Raw genomic sequence first — 13,758 nt, 5'->3', positions numbered from 1 at the left:
AGGAGCAAACACGGTCCTGTCCCCTTTAGTCCAAGAACTCCCTACCTATGTTCGGGACACCACCCACGCCCTCCACCTCCTCCAGGATTTTCGCTTTCCCGGTCCCCAACGCCTTATTTTCACTATGGACATCCAGTCCCTGTACACCTCCATGCCCCATCACGAAGGACTCAAAGCCCTCTGCTTCTTCCTTTCCTGCCGCACCAACCAGTACCCTTCCACTGACACCCTCCTTCGACTGACTGAACTGGTCCTCACCCTGAATAACTTCTCTTTTCAATCCTCCCACTTCCTCCAAACTAAAGGAGTTGCCATGGGCACCCGCATGGGCCCCAGCTATGCCTGCCTCTTCGTAGGATATGTGGAACAGTCCATCTTCCGCAACTACACTGGCACCACCCCCCACCTTTTCCTCCGCTACATCGATGACTGTATCGGTGCTGCCTCGTGCTCCCACGAGGAGGTTGAACAGTTCATCAACTTTACTAACACCTTCCATCCCGACCTGAAATTCACCTGGACTGTCTCGGACTCCTCCCTCCCCTTCCTAGACCTTTCCATTTCTATCTCGGGCGACCGACTCAACACAGACATCTATTATAAACCGACTGACTCCCACAGCTACCTGGACTACACCTCCTCCCACCCTGCCCCCTGTAAAAACGCCATCCCATATTCCCAATTCCTTCGTCTCCGCCGCATCTGCTCCCAGGAGGACCAATTCCAACACCGCACAGCCCAGATGGCCTCCTTCTTCAAGGACCGCAGACTCCCCCCAGACGTGATCGACGATGCCCTCCACCGCATCTCCTCCACTTCCCGCTCCTCCGCCCTTGAGCCCCGCTCCTCCAACCGCCACCAAGACAGAACCCCACTGGTTCTCACCTACCACCCCACCAACCTGCGCATACAACGTATCATCCGCCGCCATTTCTGCCACCTCCAAACGGACCCCACCACCAAGGATATATTTCCCTCCCCTCCCCTATCAGCGTTCCGCAAAGACCACTCCCTTCGTGAATCCCTCGTCAGATCCACACCCCCCACCAACCCAACCTCCACCCCCAGCACCTTCCCCTGCAACCGCAGGAAATGTAAAACTTGCGCCCACACCTCCACACTCACTTCCCTCCAAGGCCCCAAGGGATCCTTCCATATCCGCCACAAGTTCACCTGTACCTCCACACACATCATCTATTGCATCCGCTGCACCCGATGTGGCCTCCTTTATATTGGTGAGACAGGCCGCTTACTTGCGGAACGCTTCAGAGAACACCTCCGGGCCGCCCGAACCAACCAACCCAATCACCCCGTGGCTCAACACTTTAACTCTCCCTCCCACTCCACCGAGGACATGCAGGTCCTTGGACTCCTCCACTGGCAGAACACAACAACACGACGGCTGGAGGAGGAGCGCCTCATCTTCCGCCTGGGAACCCTCCAACCACAAGGTATGAATTCAGATTTCTCCAGTTTCCTCATTTCCCCTCCCCCCACCTTGTCTCAGTCGGTTCCCTCAACTCAGCACCGCCCTCCTAACCTGCAATCCTCTTCCTGACCTCTCCGCCCCCACCCCACTCCGGCCTATCACCCTCACCTTGACCTCCTTCCACCTATCCCACCTCCATCGCCCCTCCCCCTAGTCCCTCCTCTCTACCTTTTATCTTAGCCTGCTTGGCTCTCTCTCTCTTATCCCTGATGAAGGGCTTATGCTCGAAACGTCAAATTCTCTATTCCTGAGATACTGCCTGGCCTGCTGTGCTTTGACCAGCAACACATTTGAAGCAAGTACGTTTGTCAATGTGGCTTTGTACAGTATGGTTAAACGCAACACTCAAAATCAATGCTCCATAGGCAAAGTCTTTTCCCGGGGTCGGGGAGTCCAGAACTAGAGGGCATAGGTTTAGGGTGAGAGGGGAAAGATATAAAAGAGACCTAAGGGGCAACTTTTTCACACAGAGGGTTGCACGTGTATGGAATGAGCTGCCAGAGGATCTGGTGGAGGCTGGTACAATTGCAACATTTAAGAGGCATTTGGATGGATATATGAGTCGGAAGGGCTTGGTAGGATATGGACTGGGTGCTGGCAGGTGGGACTAGATTGGTTTGGGATATCTGGTCAGCCTGGACGGGTTGGATCGAACGGTCTGTTTCCATGCTGTACATCTCTATGACTCTATGACTCTATTTGTTAATTCTAATATGTTTTACATCCGACCTAAATCTCATGGACAAAAAGATATACTGGTGAACTACATGTTACACATAGTCTGCAGCGGTCAAGAAAGCAAATTATCGCTCCCTTCAGGAAAATTATGGATGGTAAGTAAATGTTGTCATTGTTTTGTAATGCTCATAGACAATGAGTTGATTAGATAACATTATCCAAAAGAATTGGACCATGAGCATACCACTCCTGTTTGCTTTTATCATAAACAATAGCTCTGAATTTAGTGACTCAGTTTTATAACATTTCAATTAAAAGAAAATGAACTACCTTTGTGCCATTCTTAAACCAGGTGCCTTGTGTATTTTCATTTGCTGTCACACAACAAAATTCAGCTGCCTTTCCCTTCCGAGCACTCACATCTAAAAGTCCACTTTTGAAACGTCGAACTGGTTCTGAGACGATGCACAAGAAAATTAGATTTATAAAATGAAATGGTGTTGAAAATTAGAGATTCATCTGCATTAGAACAGTTTAAGTGTTGAAAAGTATATTTTTACATTACAGCCCATTTACACGTTGTACAAATCACATCAGAGTTTCAGTCGCATTCTCTGTGGAAATTGAAAATTCATGTTCTGGCTGCTAATTGAATGAAGACTTTATGATGAATGTTCAGATCAATCGAGCATTTATAATTCAAAGTCACTGTTCATTTCTTAATGAAAGTTCAAATATCTCCCAACCCATGGTATTTAAGTGTTTGTTAACACTATGTCTTTGGATCCTTTTAGCCATATATATTATTGATGTAGCAAAATTATTTGAAATATTTAATTAAATTTGTTCAGATATTTTAATTATTTCCCCGTACCTATTACTAATAACTTAGTTTAGCTTCGTATAATAAGGGAATCAACAGACTGAATTTAAAGTTCACTCTCGGGTGTGTTTTTTGACAGGACTGGACACATCAAATTCAAGGAACATGCTGGCCATCTCTGCTGTACAAAGGTGGAAGGGTCTGAATGGGTTAGTACTGAAGAGTGTATTATGTATCACCCAGTATGACATAACATAGAGTTGGACAGAGTAACTGCTTCGAATCTCAAAGGAGTAAGACCTGTCATCAAAGTTTCTTTTTATTAACTCAGTGGATGTGGACTTCACTGGCTGTGCCAGCACTTACAGATCATTCCTAATTGCCCTTGAAATTTTGCTGATAACCTTCCTTCTTAAACTGCTGAAGGAAATTTCCAAATCAGAATGGTGGGGCAGAGTTACTGAGACTATGAAATCTCCCTCATTGTGTCTGTAACTCTATCCTGATTTGGAAATATATTCTTGTTTTTTCAATGTCACTTTATCAAGATCCTGGAACACTCTCCTGAACAGGATCTTTGGTGACCAGTTCAAGAAGGCAGATCATCACCACCATCTTGACGACAATTAGGTATAGGCAATAATAGATGGTAGTAATGTCAATCATATCATAGATAACTTCATGAATCTCCAGAAATGTAACAATGTGGCTTCAAATTAAGAATTCTAGGAGATGGAGTTGTTCTTAGAATTGCCACTGAATGCTTGTCAAATTCATTCCAGTCAGAAGACGACTCAGCTCCAGAGAAAACCATTCAGATGGTGAGAAAACATCCAGAAGCAAGATGTGGATAATATCCAGTTTTGCCTGGCAAATGACGAGTAAATTTATAGGCAAAAGGGATGACTGCAGATGCTAGAAGCCAGAGTCTAGATTAGAGTGGTGCTAGAAAAGCACAGCAGGTCAGGCAGGATCCGAGGAGCAGGAAAATCGACGTTTCAGACAAAAGCCTTTCATCAGGAATTCTCTAATCTAGAAAATGGCAAGTAAATTTATGTCACACAAGTGCCAGGCAATTACCATCTTCAACAGCAGGAAAGCTAACCATGACTCATTACCATTCAATGGCATTACTATCACTGAATTCCCCACTATCTACCTCCTGAGGATTATAATTGACCAGAAACTGAACAGGACTAGTCATAAAAATACTATAGCTACAACAGCAGGTCAGAGGCTAGAAATCCTACAGTGAGTAACTGATTGATCAAAGCCTTCCCACACCTATAAGGCACAAGCCAAGAGTGTGATGAGTGTAGCTCCAACAAAATTCAAGAAGCTTGATACCATGAAAGCATCGCACTAGTTTGGTATAACATCAACAATATTCACTTCCTCCACCACTGACACTGAGTAGTAGCAGTGTGCACTACTTAGAAGATGCACTGCAGACATTCACCAAGATTCCTTAATCACCATCTTCCAAATCCAGGGTGACTGCTATCTAGAAGCACAGCACATGCATAGACAACACATACAAGTATCCATGCAAGACATTCACCATCATGATTGGAAATATATTGCCATTGTCAAAACACTGAAAGTTTTGCCCTAACAGCTTTGTGGTCTACCTATACCAAATGGACTACAATGATTCAAAAAGGTGGCTCACTACCATCTTCACAAAGTTCAGATCAATTTAAGATATCTGGCCAGCATGGATGAGTTGGATCAAAGGGTCTGTTTCTGTGCTAGTCATCTCCATGATTCTATGACAACTAGTACGGGCAATAAATGCTGGCCCAGCCACCAATATCCATATACCATGGATGAATAAAAATATTGTAAAAACTTATTGGAGTTCTTTGAAGAAATGCTATGTGTTGTGTATCAAGGGGAACTAATGGGTATACAATACTGACATTTCCTGAAATAATTTAAGTAGAAACATCAATAATAATTATGGGTAGTGAAAGCCAATATTGTAAAAGGTAACAGATTGGCATTGGTTATCTATCAGAATGCCACTAATGTGCCATTTTCTGATTGCAAAATATAAGGAATGATGGAAGGGATTGATGCAGGGGCTTCAAAGTGCAGAGGAATCTCAATTATCCAAAGGACACGAGTGGGGACTATTTCATTTGATTAATCGAATGCTAGATAATCAAGTGCTGGATAACATAGTTAGCCAAGCATAGGGATCATAGTTAGGATAATCCGAAATTCGGTTAATTGAATGCTGGATAATTGAGGTTCCTCTGAATTACAATTTATATCAATTACTTAGATGAAGGGATCAAAAGTATGTTTGCCAAATTTGTTGATTACATGAAAGTAGTTAGGAGTGCAAGTTGTGAAGATGTTATAGGGAGGCTACAAAGGGATACAGGCAGGTTAGCTGTGTGGGTAAATAACAGGCAAATACACTGATAAATGGAAAAAATTGAAAATGTCCATTTTGGCAGGAATAATTTTTAAAAAATATTAATTAAAGAAATCGCAGAGCTCTGCGATGCAGATTAATCTGGATTTCCTCAAAATTGAACTGCAAATGATGAGTACAGCAATTCGAAAAGTTAATAAAATGCTATTGCTTATTGCAAGTGGAGTTGATTAGAAATGCAGGGTGGCTATGCCTCAGTTATACAGGGCATTGGTGAGATCCCATCTGGAGTACTGCATCTAATATTAGTTTCCTTACTTAAGGAAGGAGCTAGGTTCATTGAAAGAATTTCTGAGAAGGTTTACCAGACTAATCCCTGGTGGCCTGACCTCAGAGGAAAGCATAGATAGACTGGGTTAGTATCCACTGAACTTCAGAAGACTAAGAGGTGACTTCATTGTCCTGAGGAATCTTGACAGGGTAAACGTGTAAAAGAAGTTTCTTCTTATAGCAGAATCTAGTACGGGGCGGGGTCACTGTTTAAAAATAAGACATTGCTCATTTACGACACAGATGAGGAATAAGTTTCAAATCACAGGGTTAGTGAGACTTTACAACTCTCTTCAAAACGGTGCTGAAAGCAAGGTTCTTGAATATTTTTAAGGCTGAGGTTGATAGATTTTTGATAAGCCAGGGGTGAAAGATCATCAGAATAGGCAGGAATATGAAGATCAAACATGATCTTGTTGATTTACAAAGCAAACTTGAAGAGCCAAGTGGTCTGCTTCTGTTCCTAATTCCTCAGTTTATACGTCGGTATTGTTTTCAAATGGCGAATAGAAATACATTTGTTTAAGAGAAATAAAATCACTATTCAAGGAATAATCATTTATGGAATTGGTTAAAGGGCAACCTGTCAGAGTGTAATAGATCAATGAAATCACAGTTCCTGAACAACGTTCTGAGAATGAAAACCTGCTCACAGCGATTGAAGGAATGGACGTGCAAATCCATGAACGTCACCACTGAGATTCGACAATCAATGTGTACAGATGGAGGACACCGTCAAGAAGAAATTGCCTGGTTTGCAGATCCAGAACACTACAAAAACTGTACCTGTTTCAAAAGGACAGTCATCTTCCACAAAGGGAATTTCTAAAGTTAAAGAACTTTCAGGTGTTACAATAGAGCAACTGCATATTTTAGTAGGAAAGACTCCATAGACAAAGAAAATCTAATACATACAAGGTGTTATAGATCAAAAGGGCTTCCAGTCATTAGCCTGTCAGAAAAAGATCACTATTACCATTTTCAAATCAGAAACATGTCGAACCTTCCAAATCTAAAGGAAATGCATTTCAGGGGTTGGGTAAAGATAATCACAATTACAAACAAAATGCCAATCATACCAATGTAATTTGCGTCTCATTGTTGTTGCAAATAAACTATATTTTGTTTTACACAAGATCCTTTTCTTGTGAGACTACCAGACTGTTGTGTGTGTGTGTGTGTGTGTGTGTGTATACACGTGCGCAGGGGGGGCTGCTGGTAGAGGAAGAGGCGGGATGTTATACTTGACAAAGCAGGGGAATAAGAATGATGACGGCAAAGCTACTGGATCTAACATCGTGGTGAAGTGTGGAGAGGATTCATTTTACAACAACCATTGACCTCCTCACACCCGAGTCTGCAACAATGCAGTAGGTTGATGAACTCTGAAACTGGCAGCTCTATTGCCATTTTAAAAATAAATCATTCATGGTCAATTGCCCTTGCAGCTAACTGGCCAGGATATTACACTATCCACTTTGTAATGTGGTTGGCATGGGCAGGCAGCTATGAGTGAGCAGCTTGTATTTTGAGCCAAAATTTTAAAATTGGTCGGAAGGAAGTGGAGACACATCAAATTCATGGGAAGGTATCCTTTGTGTGTTGGATGTACTTGAAGATGTTTCTCCCTCTTGTTTGTATCTTGCTGTAATCCAACACCCACAGCCTATCTCACCTCACCCTCCAGCTGCCCTATCACCCAAAGGGATCAAAATTACCTGGGTCAGGCATCTATCCTCTCTCCTTTGTTTGCCTTCTTGCTGTCTTAGCAGCATCTACCAGTAAATATTTCACCTCAAGAGTTATGCCAAATTATTATCATCAAGAACATTGTGCTGTGATCTGTCACCACTGCCTGTCATATTTATTTTAAGCACTACAACTTATCCTAAATTGAACTAAGCAGCTAATTGAATTCCAAGCATGGACTGAGACTAGCACAAATAAATAACATAATTTTTGTTTGTACTAGTCTAAAAAGCATTACACTAGAAGCTAGTGCTACCAGAAATATATACCACATCCCAGACCGAATCTATCACCATTGCAAATCTCCACAAATTGCATCCATTTGTGGACCTTCACCAAGGTGCTTGAGATTTTTTTTAGGTGCAAGCACATTAATAAACCTTTATTAAAATCTTTGGACTATAACTTTATTTTGGTTTACCTAGAAAGTTACTGTTGCGCTGTGATGTAACTAATAAGCAAGAGTGCATTGTTTTTCAATCAATTTCCAGCTTTTTATCAGATTCCCAACACGTGATGGACTAGATGCTCCAATTTAAAATACTTTTCTTTTGTGATGAATCAATTTTGAACTGTAAAAGTAAACCTGTCATAGTATGAAACTCTTGAATGTGTCACACCTGTTTTGAAGAATCTTTTAAAAGTAACATTCAAACATGGCATATTTTACTTTCCTATGCAAATAAATGTTTGAACTTTAGTTCCAGAGATGAGGAACTTCAGTTACATCGTCACGATTACAAGGACACGGATTTAACATAATTCACAACAGAACTGATTGCAACATGAGGAAAATCTTTTCATTCAGTCAGTAGATGGAATCTGGAATGCCCTGCCTGAGTGTGTGGTGGAGGCAGTGTCAACAACAGCTTTTAAAGCTAGGATTGGATTATTATCTGAAAAGGGGGATTACTCAGGACTACAGGGAATAGGGAGAGGAATGGCTTTCAGTAAAATTGATGAGCCAGCATAGACATAACTAGTCAAATTGCATATTTCCATGCTGCAATCATTACTGATTTTAAAATTACAATTTCAACAATGGATTCTGCCCCTTTCATTACAAAATGTAAAGCATCTTTTACCTTTATTCTTGATGTCCAGGTTGGTTTCATTGATGTCACTTTCAGAAAACTTTCCTTTTCTTCTCCTTGAACTCCCACTTGGTTCTCTCTGAGATGCATCAGAGATCAACAAGTCTTGAAATCCACCTGCCATAGGTTCAGTTTGGTTTGGCATTTGATCTTTTCTCAGTAAACCTTTCTGGTCACTCAGTGATAATGCATGTCCACCTTTTGTCGATCCATCTCTGCTACTTCTGTGTGATAGATCACTAGGCAGGCTTAAGGCATTAATGTCATTCAGACCAGATTGACCTCTTCCAGGACTGGTGCCATTATTGTACCCCACTGAATCATCTTTGCCTCGATTGAAACCATCTGCTAAGTTATTTTCCATTTCTCTCCATCCTGATGCATCTGATCTATTCCAGCTGCCTTTTCCACTGCCGTCCAAATTTACAAGGCTATCTATTCCATCATCATACATTCTATCACGACCATCTTTTCTTGTTCCATGCATCCTACCCTTACCATCTCTTCCCAGTCCAGTTGAACTGTCCTTGCCACCTCTTCCTATTTCATATAACCCACCCTCACCATCTCTTCCCATTTCTTCTAATCCACCCTTGCCACGTCTTCCCATTCCATGTAATCCATCCTTAACATCTGTTCCCATTCCATCCAAGCTCCCCTTGCCATCTCTTCCCATTCCACCCATGTTATCCATGCGGTCTCGTCCTATTCCATCCAATGTGCCTTTTCCATCTCTTCCCATCCTATCCAAGCTACCTTTGCCATCTTTTCCCATTCCACCCATCCTGTCCATCTCATCTTTTCCCATTCCCTTCAATCTGTCCACACTATCTTTCCCAATTCCATCTAACCCACCCTTACCATCTCTTCCCATTCCATCCAATCCACCCCTGCCATCTCTTCCAATTCCACCTAAACCATCCTTGCCATCTCTTCCCATTCCACCCAACCCATCCTTACCATCCCTTCCCATTCCATCTAACCGATCCCAGCCATCTCTTCCCATTCCACCCAACCCATCCCTGCCATCTCTTCCCATTCCACCCAACCCATCCCTGCCATCTCTTCCCATTCCACCCAACCCATCCTTGCCATCTCTTCCCATTCCACCCAACCCATCCTTGCCATCTCTTCCCATTCCACCCAATCCATTCTTGCTATCTCTTCCCATTCCATCTAACCCACCATCTCTTCCCATTCCATCTAATCCACCTCTGGCATCTCTTCCCATTCCACCCATCCCATCCTTGCCAACTCTTCCCATTCCATCTAACCCACCCCTGCCATCTTTTCCCATTCCACCCAAACCACCCTTGCCATCTCTTCCCATTTCATCTAAACCACCCTTGTCATCTCTTCCCATTCCTCCCAACCCACCCTTGCTATCTCTTTCCATTCCACCCAACCCACCCCTACTATCTCTTCCCATTCCACCCAATCCACCCTTGCCATCTCTTCCCATTCCATCCAACCCACCTTTGCCATCTCTTCCCATTCCTTCCAACCCATCCTTGCCATCTCTTCCCATGCCTTCCAACCTACCCTTGCCATCTCTTCCCATTCCACCCAATCCACCCTTGCTGTCTCTTCCCTTTCCACCCAATCCACCCTTTCCGTCTCTTCCCTTTCCATCCAACCCATCCTTGCCATCTCTTCCCATTCCTTCCAACTCATCCTTGCCATCTCTTCCCATTCCTTCCAACCTATCCTTGCTATCTCTTCCCATTCCAGCAAACCCACCTTTGCCCTCTCTTCCCATTCCATCTAAGCCACCCTTGCCATCTCTTTCTATTCCATCCAACCCATGCTTTCCATTTCTTCCCATTCCATCGAATCCATCAAAACCACCTTTTCCAAAACTATTTAAACCACCACTGTCATCTTTTCCCATTCTGTCATAAACACTCTGGCCATTTTTGGTAGCATCATCCAATCCATCAATTGAAGCACTCTGCAAACCTCCTCTACCAAAGTTAATGCTGTCTTCCTCTGATGAGTAGTTACTTTTTCGCTTCAGGTCATCTTTAGTTAATAAATCTTCGTCATGCGGCGAACTTCTTCTGCCTTTTAGTCCACCTTTGGTTGCATCATTGAGCTCCTGTTCCAAATTAATGTCTGTAAAGTCCTCTTGACTGTGCTTAGATTCCATTTCTTTTCTTAATGACGGTGGAGAAGCAGTGTCTAGATTTTCTGAAATATGAGTCAGTTTATATCATTAATTACAAATTAATAAATATAAAAGCCAGAAATAATCAGACCGAAATGAAATTATTTACATAGAAACAGCTATTTTAAACATTTGGTGGACAAACATATAAAAAATTATAATTTTAAATATTGCACAGCTTTAACAATGTAACTAAAACATTTTGAAAGTTTACATTCTAAATAACAAAGAAAGTTGACACTGAGGAGTTCAAATTTCAAAATATTTTACCAAACTCTTTTGCTATCTTATGTGCATACCATTGAGAGAAGCTGATGATTTTAATAATTGATGTGAATATTTACCTTTCACTACCTACCTTCAGAATTTCCAATTATTATTCCTTCAACTTTTCTAAGTTTGTCTTTTAATTCTGTCCTATACATCTAACATTATTAACATTATCTGAGTATGCCCCCAATCCTCTAGAGCTTCCTTCACATTTGTTCTTTGGAAATTTCACTTGTTTTTCTGCTGCTATTGCATCGATCTCATACGCTTGACATTAACAGATTCAAGCTTATTCTCTCCCCAATCCCAATTTATCCTTTTTTGTCTATTAAAGGTTTCCACCCATCATGTAGACTGAGCCAAAATGCAACAGTGAGCTGGCAACCATATTGTAATGTCAATTACGGAGATTTATTTGCTCCTAATATCTCCTGCCTCTGTGATAATCAGATGAGGGGAACAGTTACATCACAGTGAGATGTTGGATCAATAACAGAACAGGTAAGTTGAGGAGGAACTTGGGATCAGAGCAGCTCAAGGTTTCTTGAGAAGTCAGGAAACATATAATAAAACAGATAACAGATATCTTGGCTCACAAGATAACAAAAAAGACATTTTGAAAAACCTACCTTGCTTGTTTCTTTTGCACTGAATTCTATTTTTTTTTTCGTTTGCTGATGTAGGACACAGTGAAAGACAACAGGTGTATAAATCTTTATTCATTTTCCACTACCAGGAAGAAAGGAAACACTTGAGTGGCAAGTGATAAGCAATGCCCTTCTCATCAAAGGGTGTACTGAATTCTATTCCTGCCAGGTTTGGTTAAGCAGATCATATTGATACCTATTCAGGCTTCATTTTAATAAACTGGGACCCCAGCAATGCAATTGATGCCTCATTTCAATATTTAAAGACGACTCAGCTGGTTTCACTTGGTGTGGTTACCACTACAAATTCAATTTAAAATTACCCAGATATGGGAAGAAGGTAGATTGGGAAGCTAGACTAAACAATGTGATGGTGTGCACTGGTGAATGTTTAACAAAATACTTCATATTCTCAATGAGGGACAAACATTGCATAGAAAAGGAGTCCTACTATTGTTAATGAGTGAAGTTAAGAACAGTACTGGATTAAAATAACATGTTTCATTTCTTCCTTGGGTTGGAACATGAATAAAAAGTTTTCTGCACTTGCTGTTTCTTCACTGTACATATATCTACATGCTTGCTTGGGAGAAATTTGTAATACTGCTGTGTGGCAACTGTGTGGGGGAATTATAAAAAAAAATGGAAAAACAGAAAAAAAATTGTAACTGGGAGATTTGGATTCTCCTTAGTTCAGAGGACTGACTCTGAGCTAGCTGGCCACAGCCAGTCTACTGTGCCCAAGTGAATGAAAGGTGACTTGTGATGGGATACCGGCCTAATTGAGATATTTCAAAGTACTCATTGTTCTGGAATACTTTTTTGCTTAATCTTCAGCAAACAAAGAATGCAACCAAAAAAAGTTTAAAATTCAAAAGAAACTGTTCACAATGTTTTCAAGAAGATTAGTAAAACCGAGATTTATGAAGATATCAGAAATCAGCAATATTAACTAAGAAATTAATAGAGGAAGAAAATTAAGTATAACAAGAAAAATAGAAAGGTTTTACAAGATGATCTGCAAGTATTTAAAAAGTAAGACATTAGCAAGAGGAAATACAGAGTCCTTAAAGACAAAGATGGAAGAAATTACATCAGAAAACAAAAAAAAATTAAAAATCAAGGTGCACTGAGATAAGGACATTTTTCTTTTTATGCTTCAAGGGAATATATACTACTGAGGATTTATAAATTATTTAATTAAATGGAGGTCATTATTTATGTGCCATTATATATCTTAGTCTAACTTCCCAAGCTACCTGAGCAGAGATGAGTATTTGCCAATGAATGGCCTGGCCCAAGCAATTCAAAATGGGGTCTCTTCACTACCTCCTCAAGGCAGTATCCTGGACTTGTCGATAATTACCCCATCCTTTGACAGATAACAAAAAAAATGTAGTTTTAGCAACAAAAAAAGACCACTGATGAAACCGGAGCTTGTGTCTTTAAGACAGAAATAGATAGGTTCTTGATTAGAAAGGGGATCAAGGGTTATAGCAGAAGGTTGGAGAATAGATTTAAGAGATATCAGCCATGGTTGAATAGCAGAACAGAGTCAGTAGGCTGAATGGCTTAATTCTACTCTGATATCTTATGGTCTTTTGGAAAATATTGATACTAAAAGACCATAAATTCACTGACAGCCCATTTTAAAAGAGGTGGCTACAGAGATAGTGTATGCATTAACTTTGATCTTCAAGAATGCCTTATATTTTAGAGTGGGTAAAAACAATGACTGCATATGGTGGAAACCAGATTTTAGATTAGTGGTGCTGGAAGAGCACAGCAGTTCAGGCAGCATCCAAGGAGCAGCGAAATCGACGTTTCGGGCAAAAGCCCTTCATCAGGAATAAAGGCAGTGAGCCTGAAGCGTGGAGAGATGAGCTAGAGGAGGATGGGGGTGGAGAGAAAGTAGCATAGAGTACAATGGGTGAGTGAGGGAGGGGATGAAGGTGATAGGTCAGGGAGGTGGGGGTGGAGTGGATAAGTGGAAAAGGAGATAGGCAGGTAGGACAAGTCCGGACAAGTCATGGGGACAGTGCTGACTTGGAAGTTTGGAACTAGGGTGAGGTGGGGGAAGGGTAAATAAGGAAACTGTTGAAGTCCACATTGATGCCCTGGGGTT

General features: G+C 41.5%; 1 protein-coding gene across 1 annotated transcript in view; it reads right to left on the bottom strand.

The window, feature by feature from the left end:
* LOC132828115 (immunoglobulin-like and fibronectin type III domain-containing protein 1) overlaps positions 1-13,758 on the bottom strand; it is a 66,712-nt gene that overhangs the window by 21,765 nt on the left and 31,189 nt on the right. The window contains exons 11-12 of the mRNA XM_060845023.1: positions 8,541-10,739; positions 2,498-2,622 (exon numbers count right to left, since the gene is read on the bottom strand). Coding sequence (XP_060701006.1) covers positions 2,498-2,622; positions 8,541-10,739 — 2,324 coding nt within the window. The remainder of the gene's footprint in view (positions 1-2,497; positions 2,623-8,540; positions 10,740-13,758) is intronic.

Source organism: Hemiscyllium ocellatum, chromosome 26, assembly GCF_020745735.1.
Source record: "Hemiscyllium ocellatum isolate sHemOce1 chromosome 26, sHemOce1.pat.X.cur, whole genome shotgun sequence".
Taxonomy (NCBI): Eukaryota; Metazoa; Chordata; class Chondrichthyes; order Orectolobiformes; family Hemiscylliidae; genus Hemiscyllium; species Hemiscyllium ocellatum.
The sequence above is the reverse complement of the archived record's forward strand: the minus strand, read 5'-3'. Positions and strand labels throughout refer to the sequence as shown.